Here is a 22,491-nt window from a genome sequence, read left to right as displayed (position 1 = left end):
TTCCTCTGTAGTCTGGGGAAACAGTTTTTCCGCTCACGGGATCCCTGGATTAATGAGATAATTAATGTAGACTACTCAGACCACCACTGGTTCATTGTAGGCGCCCAAATGCCCCGGGTCTGACCCCACGGTGAGAAACTGCCTCTTGGGGAGCTGTGGGTCAGAGAGCAGTATAGTTCGCAGAATTGAGATAACCTCTCACCTCCTCATGATCTCACTGTATTTCAACCCCCATCTATTGCCTCGCTGGCGTCTTCTCAGACCCTCTAAAACCTCTTGTCCCCCCAAATACCCAGGGCAGCAGAAGGAAACCCAGGGTCGTTGGGCGTCTAAACGAAGGTCACCCCGGAAACGGGGTCCGGCCCCCTGACGTACCCCCGACTGCCAGGCGGAGCGTAGCGAAACCGCTGGGGGCCCGCCCGACTCCGGGCGGAGGAAGGCTCAGGGCTGGACTGACAGCTTGGGGTAGGAGGAGGAGAGAGCAGGCGGCGCGGCGGAGGAGGGGAGAGCCGCCGAGAGGAGGGAGCAAGGGCGGGAGCAGACACATGCGCGCTGCCTGCCGCCGCCGCCGCCGCCGCAGTCCTTAGCTTCCCGGGGACAGGAAACCTTCGAGACCGAGCTGCCACTGCCGCCTCCCCGACTGCCCCCCATTCCGCGCGCCTGCCACACCCTCCTCCCCTTCTTCCAGTATCTTCCGGTGGGGCACTGCAGGGACTCGGCCCGCGCTCCAGTCTCCCCCTCCCGGGGGAAAGCTGTGACCCCCCCCGCAGGAGCGGCGGGGCGGGGTGGGGGGGCCTGGGAGAAGATGGCGACGCCGGGAAGCGAACCCCAACCTTTCGTCCCTGCCCTCTCGGTGGCTACTCTGCACCCACATCACCATCCCCACCACCACCACCACCACCACCACCACCATCAGCACCACGGAGGAACCGGAGCCAGCAGCGGGGTCGGGGGAGGCGGCGGCGGCGGCGGCGGCGGCAGCGGGGGCTTCAACCTGCCCTTGAACCGGGGGCTGGAGCGCGCGCTGGAGGAAGCGGCCAATTCCGGGGGGTTGAACCTCAGCGCCAGGAAATTGAAGGAATTTCCCAGGACCGCGGCCCCAGGGCACGACCTCTCGGACACGGTGCAGGCAGGTGAGAAAAGGGCCGAGGGGCAGCCAGTGGGTGTGGGTGACTGGCTGTCGCGCCTTACCCTCGCCGCGGCCCGTCAGATCTGGCCTCGCTGGGGGTCCTCTGGCCGGTGCTCTCCAGAGTAAGGAACACGCGTGGGCGCGGGAGAGGCGGGCCCCGAGGAGGGCAAGGTGGCCCCCGCCTGGCCAGAGAACTGGGGTGCGCCCGGCTGCGGCGTCCGCGAGCTCGCGGGTCTCCGGCTCCCCACCCTGCGGCGGCCGCGCCAGGGAAGTGGCGGCCGGGCCGGGAGTCGCGGGCGCGCTGTGGAAGTGGGAGGTTTGGGGCGGCCGCGTCGGCTTCCCCGGCCCCGCGCAGAGGCCGGGGAAGCCGAGCGCCCGGCCGGTGCTTCCGACCAAGGCAAGCCCGGTTCGCGCCAGGCGTCGCCCGTCCGGACGGGGAAACCGAGACAAAGGTGGCGCGCCCGGGGTCGACCCGAGGGCAGCGGCGCAGTGCCGCTAGGCCCCCCTCGCGACATCACCGGGCGGTCGGGCAACTTGGTGCCGACTGCGAGGAGGTGCCAGGCTTCCTCTTCCTGCGCCTGTGCGAGGGAAGAGTCGCTGGTGTTGTCGCCAATCCGAATGGGCAGCCACTTCGCCGGCGCTCGGCTCGGCTCCGGCGTTCCTTGCCTTTCGCTAACCGCCCACACGGTTTGGTCCTGCCGCCGAGGCTCGCTGGTTCTCAGTAACCCGATCTTTGCGGGGGCCCAGAAGGGGACGGCATGGCATATTAAAAGAAAAGTAATTAAAGTGAGCCGGTTTTCCTGTGTGAACCCGACAAGTTGTAACTCGCGCCAATGAGCAGCCAGCTCTTTCAAGTTATGTCATGTATTGACATATTTCTGAGACGTCTGCTTTCTCTTTGGTAGTTGGAGTTCCTGGAGCGGGATCCATAAACAGGAAGGAGGGTGGTGGAACTCGATTCGGGCCTTGGGATCCCTTAGAACTGCCTTGGTTTCCGACCATCCGGTTCAGCTCCCTGAGGGGCAGGGTTTGTATCTTGGCAAGCGCCCAACATTTCCCAGCGCAGTGGGTGCCCCATTTTGGAACCACTGCCCAGACCTCCTGGCTGTCATCACCTCATGGGCTGAGTGTCAGACCCCTTGGATACTGGATGGCTCAACTCTCAGCTCCAGATCTCCCAGTTTCCTCTCCTGGGGGAAGAAGGGGGTTGGGTGAGGGAGCAAGGCTTTTGGAGCTAGGTTTCCAGTGCTTTTTGTTTTCGACTTCAATTCAGTAAACATCTTTGAGCGTCTTAATGAATATTTAGAAAGAATTCCAAGTTCGCTGGAGGCAAAAAAGGGCTCTTTAGGGTCATTAAACTTTGTGATTTGCATTAGGGATAGTCAGGAATGAGCGAAAGGGAGGGAATTTCCAGAGTTGAGCTCTCAGCAGCTGGGGAGTCTCTCGATAGGACCTCTTAGTTACATTTTCTCAAGTGGAAGTTATTCCAAGAATTGCCTGAATCATTAATTAAAAAAAAAAAATCTTGTTAAGTTCTACTTCCCTTTTGCCTTAGAGTATACCAGGGACTGTGGAAGGATTGGATATGACTGGGGAAAACAGAGCTGGCATGACCAATGATACGTGTTTGTATGGTCAGTAGGGGGGTTTGAAAGTTGTTGGTCACTTCAGTTATGCAGACGTTTATTCCCAAATTTGAGTGAACTTGGTGTGTCTGCTGTGTTGGCATGTCTTTGAGACCTGTGCTTTTAAAAGCAGGGACCACCTTTTTCAGTTAAGACCTTGCCATGTGAGGTAAATGCTCCACAATATTCCTGTTCTCCTCTCTTGCTTGCTTGTGGTGAACTTAGGCTGTGAGTTTTGCCAGTTTTTAATTATGACCCTTCCTTGCACATGTTTAATGTTCAGAGAATTATAACTAGTTAAAACTCAGAATCTTAATATGAATTTCCCAACCAAAAAATGCAATTTTAGTTATGGGATAGGGAATGTCACCAACGTTTGTAGAAATGTAGGACAACCTGGAAAAGATAAAGTGTGTTCAACGTAGCCAGCTATTTCTTGTGAAATGTGAGTACCCCGATGTATTCAAGGGTTGCTTCTGCAAAACATCTTTGCCTCAGGTCAAAAGCTGGCTGTAAACCAAATGTATTCTGCCCTTTGTTCTAAAGAAATATTTACTGATCACTGTTCTTTATTTGGAGGAGCAAAAATCAAAATAAAGCAAGAGTTAAATCACCCCCAGTTTGCACAGTGTTGACATTTACTGCATATGAAGTTCCAGCAAAGTGGAGAGTATGAGGAGTAAGACATACAATAAAGATAGTGGTTTCTCCTGGTTAATATTTAGTTTACAGAAAAGCTCTTAAAATCAGAATGGCACATGAAGATTCTTAAAGACCTAAGATGTAAAGTGTACTTTTTCATAAATTTTGTAAAATGAGGAGTGACATAGAAAGCTTTTTCTCACTGCTCAGTTGTGTAACACAGGCCATTTGGTTTATTCCCTAGCAGCCAGCTACGCAGACCTGCACTCGTGGGCAATGTAACCTATCTGAACAGAGTGGAAAACTGGGATGTAAGTGCAGAAACATAGAGGCCGGGGGCCGCTCAGTAGATGTCTAAGCTCTGTCACTGAAGTGCATACATATTTTTCACAGGCAAAAAAAAACCTCACAAGCCCTCACTCAGAGTGCCTCAAATAGGCTCAAAGCCTATTGATTTGCTCATATGTGAGTCGAAATAATGTTGTCAGGGCCCAGTCTTTTTTCAGGTGAGAAGGTTCGGAAAGAAAGGCGGGCTTATGCTGGGAGAAGCAGGAACAAAAGAACCACGATTAGCTCTTGGTGTGTGCACTTTGCAGTGTGCCAAGTACTTCATCTGCATTATCCTGCTCAGTCCTCACTGGAAGCCTATTCATATCCTCACTTACGGTCGGGGAGATTGCAATTGAGAGAAGTCAGGTAATATGCTCAAGATCATACCCCTACTTAGATGGTGGGCCAGTGACTGGACCCTGACAGTTTCACTTTGGCTTTTATGTTCTTGACCATTTTCCTGTGAAGCAGAGAAGAGGTGGAGAGGAGCAGAATCTGGGAGGCTGCTTGGAGGTTCATTCGGCCAACATTCATTCCACCAGAACCTGCCAAGCCCCGCTAAGTGTCAGGCACTATTTTAGGCACCAGGGACCATCAGAGAATCCCTGTATCCCTTCATATGGAGTGTGCATTCTGTTTGGAGGGGGATGGGGAGAGAAAGGAGGAAATTGATTTTGCAGAATGAGTTGGAATATTTACAGTACAAATATAATGCCTTGTTTTAGAAAGACACATGCAGCCTTGATTTAAGGTGACTTGAAGTAGCTTGTAACAACAAGAGCACAAAGGATGACTAGTAAGAAATAGAAACTGAAGCTTAAAATTGGGCCTGATAGGGGCGCCTGGGTGGCTCAGTTGGTTAAGCGACTGCCTTCGGCTCAGGTCATGATCCTGGAGTCCCGGGATCGAGTCCCGCATCGGGCTCCCTGCTCGGCAGGGAGTCTGCTTCTCCCTCTCACCCTCCCCCTCTCATGCTCTCTCTCTCTCTCTCATTCTCGCTCTCAAATAAATAAATAAAATCTTAAAAAAAAAAATTGGGCCTGATAAAAAGAAGTACACACGTGCATCAGGAAAGCAAACTTTTTTTTTTCTAGTGCTGATTTATTAAGTGTGTCATTTTGGGATGAAGAAGTTCAAGATGGTGTGGAATGTGACTGAGAAAAAGCAAATCGAAAAGAGGAGTAAGAAAAGAAAGTGTCTGTCTCAGATTGATTGCAGGAGGTGCTAGAAAATAAAAAGGAAGCCCTTGGACTTGATGCGCAGACAGTTGGTGAGAATTGGTCCAATTAAGGAGAGGGTGGAAGGGCGCCTGAGTGGCTCAGTCGTTAAGCGTCTGCCTTTGGCTCAGGTCATGATCCCGGGATCGAGTCCCACATCGGGCTCCCTGCTCAGCAGGAAGCCTGCTTCTCCCTCTCCTCCTCCCCCTGCTTGTTCTCTCTCTCTTTCTCTCAAATAAATAAATAAACAAAATCTTTAAAAAAAAAACAAAGGAGAGGGTGGAGTGTATCATGGCAGTATCTTTTTTTTTTTTTAAAGATTTTATTTATTTGAGAGAGAGAGAATGAGAGACAGAGAGCATGAGAGGGAGGAGGGTCAGAGAGAGAAGCAGATTCCCCGCTGAGCAGGGAGCCCGATGCGGGACTCGATCCCGGGACTCCAGGATCATGACCTGAGCCGAAGGCAGTCGCTTAACCAACTGAGCCACCCAGGCGCCCCATGGCAGTATCTTTTTGAGGTGGTTGGAAGCAGGAAAGACTGTATGGGAAATGAAGAGCCTACCCAAGCAGGAATATAGAAGTCTGGCATAAAAAAATGCTCACTGTGGTCCCGTATGTGCCTGTGTGGAATGTATAGGAGAATGCAAGGTGAAGATAAGATAGGAATGCATGAGAAGGTAAGTAATAGTTCAGGAAGTCCCAGGAGCCTCAAAGCAGGTCAAGGTGAGATGCTGAATCGCAGAGATAGACATTGTCTGTGAAATTCAGAAGAAAAGGTCTTTTCAGTTAAGCTGGTTAGGAACGACTTTCATAGCATAGGCATGGTTTGGGTCAGATTTTATAGGATGGATTAGTTTTAGATAGAAGTGCCCGTGGACATTCGGTGGTCAGAAAGATATTTCTGAGATGTGGAGTGAGAACCTGACGGCCTGAGATCTGTGAATAAAACAGAAAGAGAGGCATTTAAGCCTGTGCCTCTGGTCATATCCTCCCTGCCCACTATCACCATGTAATGAGGTCACAGAGAGCAGGGCTCTTAGGACCTTTTATTTGAGGACTCTGGAGTTGGCTGAGGCCTGGGATTTGTCAGCCTGTGGGACTAACACCCTAGTCTGTCTGAGCTACCTCTCTCAAATGTCTATACAGATTCAAAGAATCTTCTTGGAGATTTGTGGGCAGGCTTATCTGCTGAATGCTGACTTACCCCACCCCACTCCCATCCTATAGCAACTGAATCCTTGGGATATTAGCACTCTTTAGTCATCAGAATTCATACAGGACTTGATAAAGTAATCTATGTGTTCTCAAATACATGTTCTGTTCCATAAATTTGGCCACCGAGAGTTTTCATTACAAATGTGATGAAACTTCTGAAATCATGTGGCTTCTTAAAACTTACATTCTTTTATAGTGATATTTAATTTCAGATTATTTTTCTGCTATTGAATTAAATTTATTAGTTATTGCCGTACCTGTCATTTATTGTGGCCGTCACTATCATATAAATGTCCACATTTATGACATGTATCTTCAATGCTTTTCCATTCATAAATGATCAGTCACAGCCTTTTCTTCCTATTATTATTTTTTCTTCTGTTGATCAATTCCTTCCTTGTTAAGGTGTAGAGGACTTTTAATGGTGAAAGCTTTTAGAACATCGAAAACTCAGTATATGTTGCCACTCAATATGTGGTGGCTCGGGATCCTGTCTAGATGCGCTCTTCTGTGTGTCTGTGTATGGCAGAAACCATCTCCACAAACACACTGCTATTCTCAGTGCTTGCGTTATAGGCCGCTCTTCATTGAAGAGGTAGGAGCACCTAATCAAGTTTCTAGAATAATAGCATACAATTATAGGTCACAAAACCTCTGGGAATTTTTGGCCTGTGCTGGTTTATGAAGAAACAGCCCAGCGTTTGACCTTCATCATCGAAATGATTCTACTGGATAGTTTGTCTGTCACTGTGACATCTTATTTGATTTTTGGTGAGTGTAGGTCATTAGGCCAAAATTTGGCATACCCCACCATTTAAAATTTTTTATTTAAGTTATTGACTAAAAAATTTTTTTTTGAGTTCCATGGCAAACTTAATTTTTTTCATGCTGTGGTTTAGTAACTCTTTGGTGGCAAGCATTTAAAGGGTAGATACCTTTTGAAGTCTGTGTTAACCTTGATCAATTCACAGGTCAATTTCCTTTTACTCTTGCTCTTCTGATGTGTAGGAAGACTTTTTCTATCCTGTTACTCGACTTCATCATTGCTTGTTTTTAAACATAAGTTTTTCCCTTCTGTGTGTACTTTTCTATTTTTCCCTTTATATCTATCCATATAAATATATATAAGTACAAAATATGCAAAATAGAGAAACAGACATAAAAGTATAGATAGGTAGGTGGATAGTTAGATGATAGATAGATAGATAGATGTTTTGTGTTTAGAGGAGCAGCATTTACTCTCTCAGTCTCTCTCCAGAGTCACCCCCAGGTACTGTACAGATTATGTTTTTCCAGAGACTTGGTAATTTAAATGATAGAAATGCTATTAACTCTACTTAAGTTGGCTGTGGGTTCATCCATCAGGCCACGTAACTTGAACTCTTGTCTAAGCCTCACAAAAACCTGTTTGTGACACTACTTTCCAGATTTGGCCTCGTTCTTTGGAAAATTAGGGTTCTGCCCTAGAGAGACATCAGGAGAAACTGCCCTGGGCTTAGATTTGGTAAGGCCACCAATCTGTGAACTCTTTCATGATTGAGTCAGTTGTTGGGATTAAGATAATTTGGTGTTAATTGCAGTGACTATTTCAAATTATAATACTATAATCTATCATAAAGGTTTGAGGATATAAGGCACAAAACCCAACTATATTTACATATTTGATGCCTTTATTTATATGCAACCTATAGGAAGCCTAGAAGCTTCTGTTACTGATACTCCTGGTTTTTGTTGCTGGTTTTGTGAAAATTAATTCCAGAATTTGCAGTTACTGTATTTCAGATAGGTTTTTTTTTTTCTATATGATGTGGATTGTTTAACTGAAAGAAAAAAAAAAAAAGGTCAGAATTCCAAGTAAGCCTTATTTTAGGGAAACTAGGTCTACCCATGGAGACAAGCTTGAAGCACGTTTTCTTCATCTTAATTGAAGAGCTCAGTAGTATTGCTTCCATCTAATGTAGTAAGAAGTATTGCATTTGGAAACCATCTGTTCCCACAAAGTAATTCAAAAATAAAGTGAGATGGTTTACATGAACAGAAAGTTGACGAACTGTGAGAATTTGGCTTCTCCTGCTTACTCCAGCAAAGCAATAGGGGGAAAATGCCTTTATCATCAGATTGCTGCCAGTGTTCATAGTTTTTCCCAACGCTATCCCCCTTTACCAGCCACAAAGGGGGATATAGGTTGGGGGCGGGGAAACAATTACAGAAGAATGATGTTTGATTTCCATAACAGAAATATTGTATGTTCTTGCATGATGAGAAATTATTGCTCCGCTGTTAATATGCTGTTGGTTTATGGTTCCCAAAACTCTTCCAGGACATTTTTGTCACCAGCATCAGGCTCTAGGGGTTTGGAATCTTCTTTGATGTTGGCTTTTCTTCCTTTAGCTGTGTTTCCTCCATCATTTTGCTGGAGGGGGCCCTCAGACCTTGAGAGATTAATAGGGCCATGAGACCCCCAGCTCAGTGAGTCCTGAATTTCCTCTTCACTGTTGTCACCAAATGGGCAGAAAGAGACCCCATCTTAATTTTTTTTAATCCTCTGGTTTCTTCCGTGGCCTTGCTTTTGACAGCTGACCCCTGCAGTGCAAGACCCAGCGTTTTGCTACACAACGTATTCCTCCAGTATTCTTTCCTGTGTTTGATGTTGATGCCATCCAGTGTTAGGAGCAGCATCAGTATGTCTGACCTGGTTCCGTCAGCGTAGCTCTGATTCGACTCTTGTTATCTCTGCAGGCAACAGTGACACATTAAGAGAAGGGTATCAGCGGCAGGCTCTCTGACTTGGCTTTCCCCTACGTTGCCTTCATTTTGCTTTTCCAGGTCTTTTCCCTCACTTCCCCCTTCTGCCTGCCCGGTCGGAGTCTACTTCTCTCCCACTCTGATTTCGTCCAGTCCCCAGGCCAACTTAAAACGCACAGCCACCCGGCCAGCCCTCCCTGCAGATCTGAGCCCTGAATCATGCATGCCCTCAGGGCACCTTTGCAGTAGTTCCGTATGGCATTTTTGGTTAATGATTACCTTCCTTCTTTGGTACTTTTCCCATGTTTAGGCTGTTTCTGCCTATCCTGTCCTGGAAGGTCTGGCCAGGCAGGGTTTTCTTTATTTTTACATGCGCCCTCCGTGCCTCTCGCGAGTAGTGCGAGGTCTCCATCAGGGTGACTGTTGCATCTGCTCTTTCCCACTCGCGGCCCACTCTGAGTCTCTGTACTTTTAATCCATCATCTTGGATCTGACCAGATAACTGAGACCCTGAGCATCAGTGCCCTCCCCTGCAGAGTGCGAATGATAGGTGCTCAGTGGGGTTATTCTGAAGACAATGATTATAAAATGACACCAGAACACTATCAAGTGCTTTCTCTGGGCCATGTATTGCTCCTCGTGCTTTATATGTAAATCTGTGTATTAAATCTAGGTAGTATAGGTATCGCCTCATTTGATTCTTGCCGAGTGTTCTGTTTTAACCATAGGAGGAACTTGCTAACCCCTGTCTCCTCTAGCAGTTACCAGGATCCCACCCAACCTCCTGCATCTGGTTCAAGTTCATCTGCCTCTGAAATGCCTTTCTTGACTACTGTGGCTTGAAGAGGGAGTTTAGATTTCTAGAAAGGATCCGTTCACATCTCTCCCAGAGAGCTTAAGCCACTTGACCAACGTCACACAGCAGGGCGGTGGGTAGGCTCCTGAGCCAAGGCAGAGTCTCACAGCCTCACACCAAAGGGCTGTTTCTGTGGAACCCGGAGGCTACCGTGGCCTGGATGAAAGGCCTCCTTCCTTCCAAAGAGTTCTCAGGTCAAACTCTTCCATACCAGCCATGTGGATGGTACCAGAAGAACAAAAAATACTGTGAAACCTTTAATAGCATATGGTTTAAAGCCAGGGAGAATAAAATATAAAATTAATAGTGGTTATAGATGAAACATGTTAGTTCAGGATTTTACTGCGTGTGGTTTGGGGGACATGCATGGGCCCCGGGTGAACTGGATTCCAAATACTGAAAGGCGGGCATGTGGGGCAGTCCCTGGTCTACAAATTGGAGGCCCACAATGGTCTTTCATTGCAGTGTTTTTCTTGGAACTCCTGTGGAAATAAAGCAGTAAGTGGTGGTTTGGTTCTCTCGCCAACCCTCTATTTAACCCTGGCAGAGGTGGGCCTCCCTATTAATGGTGGTTTCTTATTGTTTCTTTGGAAAAATGCAGTGTTAGTTGTAACCTGAAATTCTGAATCTGGAGCTCTTGGCATCAGGCTGTGAACAAAGCTCCCGCCTCGTGGGGACAACTCTCTCCCCTTCATCCTTTCCTACCGAATGTCAGAAGATTTCTCTCCCCTCCTCCAGGTCCCTCAGTCCGTGGGTGTCCCTTCCCACTGGTGTGGGGACACGGTTGGCATAAGTCAGAGGGTCGGTTCCGGGACTCCTCGAGGCCTCCAGGCCGAGGAGGGGCTGGCCCAGCAGATGTTGTTCGAGGGAGACGGGCAGGGATTCAAACCCTTCTCCATGTATTTTTTTTTTTTATTTTTGTATATTATTTCCTCAACTTACTAACTTTGGAATTTGAAGCAAGTTCCTGAATCTCATGGAGCTTCAGGTTTTGTAATTTGTTAGAAGTGAAAATACTCTTTACCCCTCAGGGCTGTGAGGATTCCTGAGGGAGGTGCAGGACCCAGAGCAGTGGGTCTGGCACACAGTGAGTCATCAGTAGATGTCATTGGCCCTCGTGGGCTCCCCTGGGGTTATGTCATAGTTTTCTTCAGTAAAAGTAATTGTTGGAGATTGTTGGCATATTATTAGCATGGGGGCTATGAGCGCACCGTGGCTGGGTCTTAGTCCTGGCTCCACCAGGACGTGGCGAGTGCTTAAACTCCCTGTGCCTCAGTGCCCCCATCATAAAATGGGGGATAATAATCATAGGATTATTGTGAGGAGTAAGCAAATGAATATATGTGTAAAGTGTTTAGTTCAATGCCTGGCATTGACCTTTGCCATCATTATTGTACTCCGTTATCTTTAGAAAACGGATTCAATTTTATAAAACACCAAAAAACCCCTAAATTCCTGGAAATTTTGTGACATTATAAAATGATTTTAATCCCTAGAAAGCTTGAGTATACATGCTTTCAGTGTGTGTAAGCATTACTGAAACTCTTTGACAGTCTTTGGAGGATGATAGAGTAGGTGGTACTTATTATTCCAGCTCTAAATATTCAGAGCTGAATCGCATGTGAGGAAACCCAGACTAGATGGTGAAGTGGGTTTTCCTTGGGTTATGTTGCTAGTGGGTGGTTGAGCCAGGACCAGGTCTTCTGAGCTTTTATGTGATTTCCATTCAGTCTTTAATATAACAGCATTCTTAGGTCTGATTTTGATTTTACCAGGATGGAGAAATCCTGAGGGGGACAAGCCTGATGAGAAGAATGAGTTTGGGATTCTCCCAGCGAAGGATGGGGAACCATATTCTGGTGTCACACTAGGTACTGAGGCCAAGAGTCTAGGGTCCAAGGCTTATTTTTGGCCTCAGGATTGGAAGGGTAGGAAGTTGGGGGTGAGGTCTCAGAGGAGGGCTTGCCTTGTGGCTCTCTGTCCTGTGCAGGAGTCCTGCCCCTGATCTAAAAGTTTTCTAGAAAGGGGCGCCTGGGTGGCTCAGGTGGGTAAGCGTCCAACTCTTGATTTCGGCTCTGGTTGTAGTCTCAGGGCTGTGAGATCTAGACCCGAGTGAGGCTCTGTGCTGGGTGTGGAGCCTGCTTAAGATTCTCTCTCTTCCTCTGCCCTTCCCCCGGTTAAAGAAATTAAAAAAGAAATAAAAGCTTTCTAGAAAAATAAATAAAAGCTTTCTAGATTTAAATAAATAAACAGATCACCTTTTTATGCTCTTGGCAAAAAACAATTTGTGAATCTTTTTACATTTTGGCAACTGCTCTGAGGATGTATAGCAAATAATTCTGTAAGATGTGAGAAAATGTCTTTGAGGAGGCAAAGCTTTAAGAATAAATATATAGACTTAAATATATCTGTTCTTTTCTCACTGTTTTCCTGGCATCCGGATTTATTTTGAACTTTATTAAAGAGTTAATTCTTTAAAAGCCTTGTGGTAGGTTCAGTATCATGCTGAAGTTTCTGCTAACGGAACTGAAAGGGGCATGTCATCTGGGTCCAGGTTCCTTCAGAATATGTCTTCATTCAGTCCTCATGCCTGCCTTGCGAGGTAGGTAGGGCCCTTGTTGCCGAGAAGGAAACACATCAGCGAGGCAATCTTAGTAGGTTTGTAGATCCAGTAAAGACAGAGCCAGAACTGCTGTCAGCTCCTGTAGAAAGTGTTGGAGTCTCTTGCCAGGCTCTATTATGGTGTCACTGAATATCTAGAGCTGGAGGAGCAGGCCAGAGGAGGGGATCTGCCGTATTTGACAAAAGTCCGTGGGGTGACTCAGAGTGAAGAGCAGACCCTTGAATTGGAGTCAGATTCTGGACTAACTTCTTTTTTTTTTTTTTAAGATTTTATTTATTTATTTGAGAGAGAGAGCGTGTGTGTGTGTGCGAGAGAGAGAGAGAGAGCACGAGCAGGGGGAGGGGAGGGGTGGTACAGAGAGAGAAGCAGACTCCCTGCTGAGCAGGGAGCCCGATGCGGGGCTCGATCCCAGGACTCCGGGATCATGACCTGAGCTGAAGGCAGACGCTTAACCGACTGAGCCACCCAGGCGCCCCTGGACTAATTTCTTTCTCCCACTAATCTGAAAGTGGGTGCCAGGAATGCAGGTACATGTGTGGCAAGTTCTGATCCTCAGCGGTTTGTAACGGCCAGCTATCAGCTCCACTTCTGAGAACTGCATTTTCAAGCAAGCATTCTCTGAGGTGTCTGTTGTTTAGAAACATAAATACACATTAGGGTTTTTAGTTTTCTTGTATGCAATTTTTGTATTAGGTAGCTCTAAGGCTTACCCTATATATCCCTAATTTATCACAATCTTCCTTGAATTAATGTTATATCACTTCATGTAAAACATAAGAATATGTCATATATTCAGAATATTCAGTTCAGTTCCATTTACTCTGTGCTTTGTGCTATTTTTACATGTATTTTACATAAATATATGTTTACATATATTTTGTATACATTATAAACCTTGAACACTTATTTAAACTACTTTAAGGAATTTAATAAAACTACTTATGCATAAAAAACTTTATAGTCTTTTATTATAAAAGACTTTATAATATGTAACCTAGTTGAACAACCCATTTTAACTGTACTAGATTTTATTCCCTGTGAGAAATGAATGAAGACCCATTGGGTGAGTGATCAAGTAGTTTGTTTTCTAGAGTATTCTCTTTGTAATAGAAGTGTTTATATTCTTAAAGTTGTTTTATTAAGTAATAATCACTGATTTGATTTCTAAAAATGCATTTTATTTCATCCTACAGATCCTTCGCTACATTAATTCATTGCTCTTACAATCTTATAAATGAGATCAAACAGCAGCCCATTTTGGCCACAATGGCAGCACGGCTTATGGCTAAATAACCAAAATTTTTTGTGTTGATGCAAATTGATCCAATTCAAAGGAATCTGATTGTGCAATTGAAGGCAAATAGATACCTCTTTGTGCAGTTCCCTTGGAGGTGTGGATGATAATCTCTGCATGCAATTTTAGGCAATTATGTTTTTTTCTGGTCTTTAGAAAGCCTGGATAAATCAAAGTTAATTTTAGTTCTACCAGTCATTCCTGTGGTTATCGTCTTGCAATAAACTCTAGCTGTGGTTTGTTCAGATATTTACAATTCATGCTTTCTTGAATCTGTGCAGTCCTTTAAAGGGTGCTGTGCTCTAACTTTAAGAGTGCTAATGTGCTAAGTCTGATCTATTTTGTGAAATTCAGCTGGAGGCTGTAAAGACTTGCTTCTGCTCCCCTTCCACCCCCAACGTCCTTGATATGTTAATGAAGACTTGGTATCTCCATAGGAAATTTGCACAGTGGGAGTTCTGGGGTAATGTGTCCTGATAGAGCCCCTAATGCCTGCCCCTTAGAGAGTGAGTGACAAAGATAGGAGAACCCAGCTAAGTGCTCGCATAATCAGGCAGCCTGGGTCTCTCTAAAGTGGTCTCTTCGTTTCAGTGTGTGCCCTGTACTCTCTGGTGTGTCCGTGTCTCAGACCCCTGCTGTCCTCTGGCAACGAGGAAGCCTTGTTTGTACTCTCTTGACACCACATCGTAGATTGGGGTGATGAGCCCCATCAGTTTTGGATGAAAGACCTCAGCTTTCAAACTGAGCTTTCAATCACTTTGTGACATGCCACCCTCTTTTGGTTTTTGAAAGAGAACATTTGGTCACTGTGGACATCACAAGACGTGCTCTTATAGGATGATCATAAGTAGCATCATGCTGAGTCCAGTCTGGTTTATGCCTCTTGCCCTGGCTTAATGAGGGATAGCAGCTCCTGATCTGGATGATAAATCCTATGGTCATTCCACTCATGTGGGACCATAGACACCATCTTTTAAGAATAAACTGAAATGGAGACAAATGAAGTGACTTGCATGTCACCCTGCCCCCCAGCCAGTAAGTGTGGGATCAGGTCTGGAATCAGAAGAGCTTATCCTGGCCATCTCTGTCTACCGCCCAGACTGCTGTCCTTTGAAGAAATGGCAGCGCTTGGCTGGTTTCTCTTTTTAACTTTCACACCGAGAAACCCTCACAAGAAGGTGTTTGGCATTTGTTGTTCGTTTTAGTGGGCACAATGCAGTACTCATTTTAAAATTTTGAAATGCAGCATAGAAAGGAGTCTATACAGAATGTAGGCATGATTTCAATGGTGACAGTAACATAGACATAGAGAGCAGACAGTAAGCTGGGACTTGTCTTGACTGTAATGTTGACTGCCCGGTGTGTGCATTGGTCAACACTCACAAAACTCTACCCTTAAAAATGGGGGCAATTTTTTTGTATGTAAATTATACCTTGGTAAAGTAGACCCATTATTCAACTTAAAAAGTAGACCATTTGCAGTATGTGTTTTAGCTCTCTGCATGCTGTGTATCCCTGATTGACAACCTGTTTTAAAACACAGAATAATTGGGGCTTCATGGCTGAGTCAGTGCCTACTGCTAAAAGACTGATATATCTATTGTAGTGGACAGATTCTTTGATCCTCATTTTCTTTATTTTGAAACAGCTTGTTAACTGTCTATATAGTCATACTAATAAAATAATCTAAGTCTAATTATGAGTAGCATTTTATTTTATTGATAGTAAAAACTGACACCGAGTCGAATTTTCTAGGGTCATTGGGATGATGATGTTGGCTAATGAAGTCCAAAGGCCCAAGAGCATTTGTTTGTGCACCTCTTGGGTAGCAGACACTGTGCAGACAGGATCCCATTCTTCCCGCCAGCCTATCTGATAGGTGTCATGTACCTTAAATGTCATCAAGTACAGATACTGAGGCTCCTAGATGTTAAGCAGCTTACCTGAGATTCCCCACGTGGGAAATGGAGGAGCCAGGGTTTGGATCTTAGTTGCCTGACGCTAAAGCATTCATCTTTCCCACCAAGCACATGGTCATTGAGAAAGAACCGCCTATCCCGGTTCTTTCTAAATGTGGAGCGTGTTGGCTCTTCCCTGGCTGCAACCTGTAGCTCTGCAGCATGTGTGTATCACTCCCAGACTGCCCACATTACAGCGGTGACCGGCAGGGCCCCTGCGCAGCCTCCTCCCGTGGCTCTCTCCTGCCTGCCCACCCAGAGTCAGCTGCCCGCCTGCCGGCAGATCCGATGGGCCCCTGGGATCTGGCGCCACCCTGCTTATCCCACTGGGTTTTCCTCACACCCTCCTCATGGCCCCTGGGGCTCTAGCTGCCTTTTCCTGTAATGTCCCCATATGTTCTGGGTTAAGTGCCTCTCCTTCGCCTTTGATCATACCTTTGCTTTCCTCTCTGCATTTGCCAGATAAAATAAAACTGAAAACAAAACAATAAAAAAATAAATAAATAAAACTCCAGTACTCCAGGTGCCTGTCAGTCATCCCCAAATCTCAACTCCTGCCTCTTCTGTGATGTCCCTCATCCCAGCCTCCCACTCCCCGTTCACCTCCCATCTTTTCTGAACGTCAGGCTTTGGGTCTGAAACAGGTGGTTTCAGTGATCGAGTTGTCCCTCAATTATTCTTTAATTTTATGTCTTTTCTTTCCAGGTCATAACAGTAAGAATGATAACCGCCTTATTTATTGAGTCCGGCATTGTGCTGGGCACTTCAGATGGCTTTTCTCAATTAACCCCCAAACAATTTTAGGAGGCAAGTATATGTTTTCTCCCTATTTGGCAGATGAGAAAAATCGAGGCTCAGAGAGAGAAATGTCCAAGTCCTAAGTGGAGAAACTGAGATTCAAATTCTGTTTGACTTGAGCAGTCACATCTCACTCTTTACTGACTCCTCGCAAAGTCCTTGAAGATACTGGAAAAGAAAGGAAAGTGACATTTCCTGTGCCTTTACTAGGGTATTGCGTAGAGGAGGTCGGCTCATTTCCTCACATGATTTTTACACTGGTGCTAGAAATTAGATCTATGGCCTCCAAAACCAAGGCTCAATTTAAATAATTTGCTCCAGGTCACAGAGCTGATAAGTGGATACATCAAAATTAAACCAGGTCTTTCTGCCCCTAGAGACGCACCGCTCTGTGCATGACAAACTCCTTCTATATTTCTTTTTCTTAATTCTCTCCAGGGCCTTTTATTTCTTTTTTTATTGTCTCCAGGTCCCAGCTATATATTAGTGAAACTTTTCAATTAGTTATAGGTTGATTGAAAAACACAAAGGTCCCCTTTATTCTGTTAGAGAAGCATGAGCGGTTAAGGCATCTTCTGGGAGGGACAGTGGAACCCACAAATAAGTTAGATTTTTAAAAGAGATGCTACACGAACGAAGGTGAAGTGGAATCGATTCTTGAATGGCATGGCAACCACAGATAAACCACATTTATCTTGGGAGATGTACTTTATGCCTTCCTGACTTGTACTGTAGTGGAGCAGGAATGTCTAAAATTAAAAGATGGGAGAGGATGACTTAGGATTTCTGTTCACATTTTTAAGTTGCTGTATTGTTAGCTTACTCCCAGTCAGCCTGCTTCCCTACTCCACCTTTTTCAGGGACAGAATTAAAAGCTGTTGGTGCTTACTCTGGGCCCTGTCCTTGGTGGATGTGTAGACCACTGAAATTCACCCAGAGCTCACTGTGAAGAATAATTAACTATTAAAAAACAAAACAAAAAACCAAGCCCAAACAATAAAAAAGGAACTCCTTTCGGTTCTGAATATATGTTACAATAGTTAGAATTTCACTGATCAAAGCACACCTTCTCAGTGTGCCCAGTGCCCCTGGTGAATCTCTGCCGTTAGTGCAGGTAACCCCGTGTGACGAGAAGATAGGTCTGTATCAGGTCTAGTTCCTGGATCTTGCAACACGTCCTCCACTTTCGTTTCTATCAGCAGAGTGTTTCTATTGAGTATGCTACATGCCCACAGAACAGCTGTCAAGTGGAATTCACAGTGATGTGTGTTAGCCTGAGAGCCGGAAGATACTCGAGGGTAGATTCTGGAGTGATGGACACCAACTCTGTCTTCCGCACATGGCGTTTGTGCTCTGGGTAGCAGAAGTGCTGGCTGTGTGCACTGGGTTTTCTCGAAATGTGCCAGGTATGTCATCTGCCCAGGGCTATCGAGCTTCTTAGAATGTGCATGATACGAGAGCTTTCCCGGAATGAAATACCACAGTGCTCAGATCACCATGTCTTTGTCACTGGCTTCCCTCCCTTTTTTGCTGTGACATTCCAAGAGGTTTAAAACTATGGTAGCTGTTTCGGTAGTGGGCTTGGAGATCAGGTGATCAAGTGGGCAACAGATCACACAGCAGTGTGCACAGTGACTTGGAACCACATTCAAGGCATTCAGAGTTGGGGTTCCTGCTTTTCCACCTACTGGCGTGGTGACCTTGGGCAAGTCGCTGGGAAAGCCTTGCCCAGTACCTATTTCAGAGGGCCTTTGGAAGTTGAATATGTAAGGAGTGTAGAGCAGTGCCTGGCATCTGAGAAACACTCAATAATTATTAGCTATTATTATTACTTGTCTCTTTTTTATTTGCTTCTTTGTTGTCATTCTCTCCCTCCATCATCAAATGCTGACAGTGACCTTGTTTTTCTCTTTCTCTTGTAACTAGTACCCCTAATTCCCAGGATGGTATCTAGCCCATGGTAGGATCTTAGTGAGTATTTGAGCTCAATAAATGAATAAAGTGGACAAGTGAATGAATGGCAGGCTCCACGCTGGATGCTTTATGTATAGTCATAGAATGAACTGGTGTCTGCCTTCCTGAAGCTGCCAGTCAGCCTGGTGGAGAGGGGACTGGAGATATATCATGACCAATGGTGATGAGTGAGTGACACACAGGGAAAGAACGAGGGGAGACTATTTTGGATGGTATGATCAGGGAATAGTGGCATTTTCCGACCCCGTGTGGTTGACTGATAAATGGCACACCTTTTTCTCTTCATCTCTTTGAAGACTTAAAATAGTTATTTGTGGGTCCCCTTTCCTGCTTTTTAAAGCATTTCCATCTCAACTGTTTCTTCTCTTCAAACATACAAACCATTATGTGCATGTTCTAAAGCTTCTAAAAGGAAGACGAACAAACGTCAACGCGATTTAAAAGATTTTAAAGAGTCAACCAAGTAACTTAAAACTGGGTATGATACACACTCACTTGTTTACTTTCGGTTGCTTGGAATTAATTTTTTTTTCCATTTTGGTGTGTGGGATATTTATTGGTTTTTCTTCGTCTTTTCCTTGTCTGTTTGGATAAATTCAGTCAGCAAAGTTCTTTTTGGCAGCAGGAATGATAAAGACTCTGCTTAGTCTTAGGATGAGATTTACATTAAATATTTACAAGTACATTCTCGAATATTAGAATAACAGGTTCTTTTTGGCCAGTGGATGGTGAGATTACTGAAAAGATCAAATCCAAATATGCCTGATGGACAAGAGCCACCCTCTTCAGGAGGTGGAAATCCTCGATAGGGTCCTGACTTGGACTGACCGTAGGGAGCTGAGAGCTGTTAGAAGGCTGCTTTCTCCCATCATCACCAGCACAAAGAAGTGTGTTCTCTGCTGCAGATTAATGATCTTATAGGGGGGGAGTTTAAGCTCAGCTATGAACTCCAGACTTTGGCGAAGTTGCCTATTGTATGGCTTAGCTTCACAGGGCCTTGAGGTGTGGGCACTGCCATCTAAATAAAGCACTATTACTTGGCCTTGTGGTTAGGGTGCTAGCACTGTGTTTGGAGGGCTTGGCCTCTCTATGCTTTGCACACAGATGGTTCTCTAAGTTGAAGGAGACTTGGCACCATCACCCAACCAACTGAGCCACCCAGGCGCCCCTACTTGGCACCATCACATAAATCTACAGAACTAAAAGGTGTGTGTGTGTGTGTGTGTGTGTTTAAGAGATGGAGACACATTGGTCTCTTTTCAAAGCCTTGCACAAGGCTCGTGTTTTTCAGAGTCTTGAGTGGACTAAATGTGAGCCCTGTTCAGTGCCTTGCAAACAGTGGGAGATCAATGTGTGCTCATGGGAGCCATTTAATTCGGACTGAATGATAGGATCCATTTGAACCGGATTGATTGATACAGAAACTTGCTGGATTTATGTTAAGTACGTCATATGTTCTTTCTCTCTCCGTTTTTCATGAAATGCATCCAGGAAGCTCTTTGTGGCTGAAAGAGTGAAGCTGGCCTCTGAGCCCTGGAGCTCATGCCTCTGGTAAAGTAGTAAGGAGGATCTTTTGGGAAATCCAGAGGGAATGAACATGATGAACAGGTGTGAAGGAGGAAAGCCCTGGCAGGGATGATACAAAACAGTACATCATCCGAAAGTAACTAATATTTGACTTTGGAATGCATTTTTATTTTTGGCAGTGGATTTGTCTCCTGTGTTCTGCCTGGACAAACATTGGAATTAGCCGGCATTCCTTAAGCACATGCTGATTAGGGCCAGAGAAAGTGGCAGCCTTGAGGCATGCTGGTGACCAGGGGAAAGCCATCTGGATTAGACATTGTCATGGACCTTTGTGTTCATGTAACATCTCCCTAAGCCAGAGAAACAAAAACCTGGAAGGCCCTGTTAGTGAGGTTCTCACGCACTGCAGCATGTTTGAATCTTGGTGCCCTTTATGCCGGCCCTAAATGAGAATGCTCTTCCCTTCTCTTTCTTTTTTTTTTTCTTCCTGTAGGATTCAGGTTCTGTAAGTGTAAAAATTCCCGAGTGGGACAATTTAAGTTCCTTTCCTTCTGATAACCTGGAGTCCTGACCGAAGTTGTCAGTTGCTGCTGGACTCAACAGAAATAATTGCGTTCTTTATGCTGATTATTAGTGTATATTTTGAGACCCAGGAGGGCTGTCACAATATGGTCGCAAATTTTTGTTGATGAAAGCTCTGAGTTTTAAATGTGGTCAACTTTGGTGCCCTTTGAAAAATTGGGGAGCATGCTGCTTCTCTTTGGATGTTCTCAACAGCCCCCCCCGCCACCACGAGCCAGAATTAGAGGCTCCCTCATGGTCCCATGGAATTTTGTACTTACCCTTTATTATATGTACCTCATTGTATTGTGTTCTTTATTTCTCTGTCCTCAGCATAAGGCCTACATCGCATTTGTGTTAGTTTGCCATTGCTTCATAAGAAACTGCCACAAAAAAAATGTAGTTACTTAAAACAACGTAACATTTATTATCTCACAGTTTCCCTGGGCCAGGAGTAAGGGCACAGCTTAGCTAGGTCCTCTGATTAGGGTCTCACAAGACTTTAATCAAGGTGTTGGCTAGAGCCGCCTGAAGGCTGAGTCCTCTTCCAAGTTCATGAGATTATTGCCAGAATTCAGTTTCTTGTGGTTGTAGAACTCATAGAACTCATAGTGGCTTTTTTTTTCCTTGAAAGAGGGTCCCAGTTCCAGTCCCTCTTTAAAAAGCATCGCCTGGGGCACCCGGGTGGCTCAGTTGGTTAAGCGTCTGCCTTCGGCTCCGGTCGTGATCCTGGTCCTGGAATCGAGTGCCGCATCAGGCTCCTTGCTCTGCAGGGAGCCTGCTTCTCCCTCTGCCTTTCTCTCTCTCTGTGTCTCACGAATAAAATAAATAAAATAAAATATTAATCCAGATGGCTTTCCCCTGGTCACCAGCATGCCTCAAGGCTGCCACTTTCTCTGGCCCTAATCAGCATGTGCTTAAGGAATACCGGCTAATTCCAATGTTTGTCCAGGCAGAACACAGGAGACAAATCCACTGCCAAAAATAAAAAGCATTGCCTGATTAAGTCAGGCCCACTTGAGATCATCTCTCTGTTTAAGAACTCAAGTCAACCAGTTGGGGAACTTAATTACTCTTGCGAAATCCTTTTGCCGTGTTTAAGTATCATAATTATTGGAGTGATGATATGCCATCGTATTTACGGGTTGCACTCACATTCAAGGGGAGAGGCTTCTAGAGGGTATAGATAACAGGGACAGATATCTTGGGGGCCATCTTAAAATTCTGCCTACCAGAATGACCAATAATGTTGAAAGAATGAATGAATGGGATGAATGAATTCTGATCGGTGGCAATACAGCAACCAGCTTGATTGTAAAATGAGTGAGAGAAGGTATTGAGGTCCTTATTGCAAAATGCAGTTGCAAGCAGTTTCTTTATCACCAGCGAGCTGTTTCCTGGCTGCTAGGAAGGCATCAGCCGGAGAGAAGAAACAGCAAGAAAGCAAGGAAGGAAAAAGAAAAGAAGGAAATCCTGTCTTGGGCTGATTTCAGGTGGCGGTTCCACTTCTGAGGAGTTCTACCCACCTTCCAGGCTGCTGACCTTTACAAGTTGGTCAGAGACCAGGAGCTAATGGGTGTCTCCTCCGTTTTGCCCCGGGGCAGAGCCATTCTGGATGCAGAAGGGTGGAGGCAGTAAAGGGAACCCCGTCAGCTTGGCTTCTAGTTTCCAGAGATGGAGTCTCTGCCTTAGGCTGAAATAAAAACCTGAGTCTTTATTCCATCCCTTATAACCACATGCACATGCGGTATCTCTTGGAATCCTCCAGCAGTGAGATGCATTAGGTGTGGAGAGGAAGCCTTAACTTCAAATCTTCTGGCTGCGGTTGGCTTTACAAATCAAATTGAACCATGGCCGTCTGTGTTTAATTTGGAGGAACAGAAAGGATGTGTGCTTTGTGGCGCCCACGTAGTATAAAAGTCTCCATGACATAATACCGCTCTGCCCGGCCTTAGAAGCTTCCCGTGCAGACAATGGCCCTGCTTCCCTGACAGTTC

General features: G+C 45.5%; 1 protein-coding gene across 5 annotated transcripts in view; it reads left to right on the top strand.

The window, feature by feature from the left end:
- Positions 1-552: 552 nt before the first annotated feature.
- The window catches only part of LRCH1 (leucine rich repeats and calponin homology domain containing 1), a 181,566-nt gene continuing 159,627 nt past the window's right edge, over positions 553-22,491 (top strand). For 2 of the 5 annotated variants that reach the window (XM_081814941.1, XM_081814940.1), the window contains exon 1: positions 559-1,133. In XM_081814941.1, coding sequence (XP_081671067.1) covers positions 806-1,133 — 328 coding nt within the window. In that variant the 5' untranslated portion in view covers positions 559-805. Of the gene's footprint in view, positions 1,134-22,491 lie in introns of all 5 variants that reach the window. The other 3 variants (XM_006743249.3, XM_006743250.3, XM_006743251.3) reach the window with 3 other exon arrangements.

The sequence above is a fragment of the Leptonychotes weddellii genome, chromosome 3 (genome assembly GCF_054177405.1).
Source record: "Leptonychotes weddellii isolate Sample4059 chromosome 3, ASM5417740v2, whole genome shotgun sequence".
Classification (NCBI taxonomy): domain Eukaryota; kingdom Metazoa; phylum Chordata; class Mammalia; order Carnivora; family Phocidae; genus Leptonychotes; species Leptonychotes weddellii.
This window is presented reverse-complemented; position numbering and strand designations above follow the sequence as displayed.